We start from the raw sequence: 1,191 nt of genomic DNA, 5'->3' as shown, positions 1-1,191 counted from the left end.
CCCCGCGCCCGGGAGCCCCAAGCCCCCACTGTAACCCCACGCCCCCACCGTAACCCCGCGCCCGGGAGCCCCAAGCCCCCACTGTAATCCCACGCCCCCGCCGTAACCTCGCGCCCTGGAGCCTCAAGCCCCCACTGTAATCCCACGCCCCCGCCGTAACCCCGCGCCCGGGAGCCCCAAGCCCACACACCAGTGGCTCCAGCTCCTTGGTGTCGATGAGGCCGAACTCCTTGACGAAGTAGTAGAAGTGCTTGTAGCAGGTATTCACGTGGGCCTCGGAGCCCATCTGCGCAATGCGGTCGAAGTGGTGGATGTAGACGTGCACGAACACGCGGAACAGCCGCGACAGGATCTTCCGCACCGTCTGCAGGAAGTTCTTGGGGAAGGGTGTGCCTGCCGCGAGAGAGACGGGGCGCGCGCACGGACTCAGCCAAGTCCACGTCCAGAACCCCCTGCTCATGGATGTGATGAGGGGCTTCCAGGCAGACATCGCTGGCAGACCGGGCACACTGGCTCATGCCTGTGATTCCAGCACTTTGGGAGGCCGAGGCAGGAGGATCACTTGAGGTCAGGAGTTTGAGACCAGCCTGGCCAACGTGGTGAAAACTCATCTCTACTAAAAATACAAAAATCAGCCGGGCATGATGGCATGCACCTGTAATCTCAGCTACTCAGGAGGCAGAGGCAGGAGAATCTCTTGAAGCCGGGAGGCGGAGGTTGCAGTGAGCCATGATGGCACCACTGCACTCCAGCCTGGGTGACAGAGTGAGACCCTATCTCAAACAAAAAAAAAAGAAAAAAGTAAAAGAAAGGTATGCGGTTCTCCGGAGAGACGCACCCGAATGATCATCCACAAACCCGCGTGGACGGGGTATCCCTGAGAGCTACTCGGTGTATTACACATGGAGCGGGGCAGGAGGTCCCTCCCAGGGGCGGTGATCCTGGTGGGCCTGGGGGCTCCACAGCAGTGATTCTGAAGCCACCGAGAACGCTGGGCCGGCACTAGCAAGGGTGCTTGTCTCTGCACCAGACCCACGAGGGCCTGCAGGCCCGATGTTGAGCCCGCCCTTCTCTGCTTTGTGGTGAGGGAGACAGGCGTCACCAGGAGCGGTCCAGGATGAAGGGGGCTACGGACAGTAGTGCAGCTTAGGAGAAGACGGAGACAGGGAATCTTTTTTTTTTTTTTTTTTG

At 60.1% G+C, this 1,191-nt stretch overlaps 1 protein-coding gene across 1 annotated transcript in view; it reads right to left on the bottom strand.

Annotated features, from left to right (window-relative positions):
• The window catches only part of MOB3A (MOB kinase activator 3A), a 26,314-nt gene that overhangs the window by 3,111 nt on the left and 22,012 nt on the right, over positions 1-1,191 (bottom strand). Inside the window, exon 3 of the mRNA XM_017514501.2 lies at positions 191-393. Coding sequence (XP_017369990.1) covers positions 191-393 — 203 coding nt within the window. The remainder of the gene's footprint in view (positions 1-190; positions 394-1,191) is intronic.

The sequence above is a fragment of the Cebus imitator genome, unplaced genomic scaffold (assembly GCF_001604975.1).
Source record: "Cebus imitator isolate Cc_AM_T3 unplaced genomic scaffold, Cebus_imitator-1.0 Scaffold524, whole genome shotgun sequence".
In the NCBI taxonomy this organism is placed as follows: domain Eukaryota; kingdom Metazoa; phylum Chordata; class Mammalia; order Primates; family Cebidae; genus Cebus; species Cebus imitator.
The sequence above is the reverse complement of the archived record's forward strand: the minus strand, read 5'-3'. Positions and strand labels throughout refer to the sequence as shown.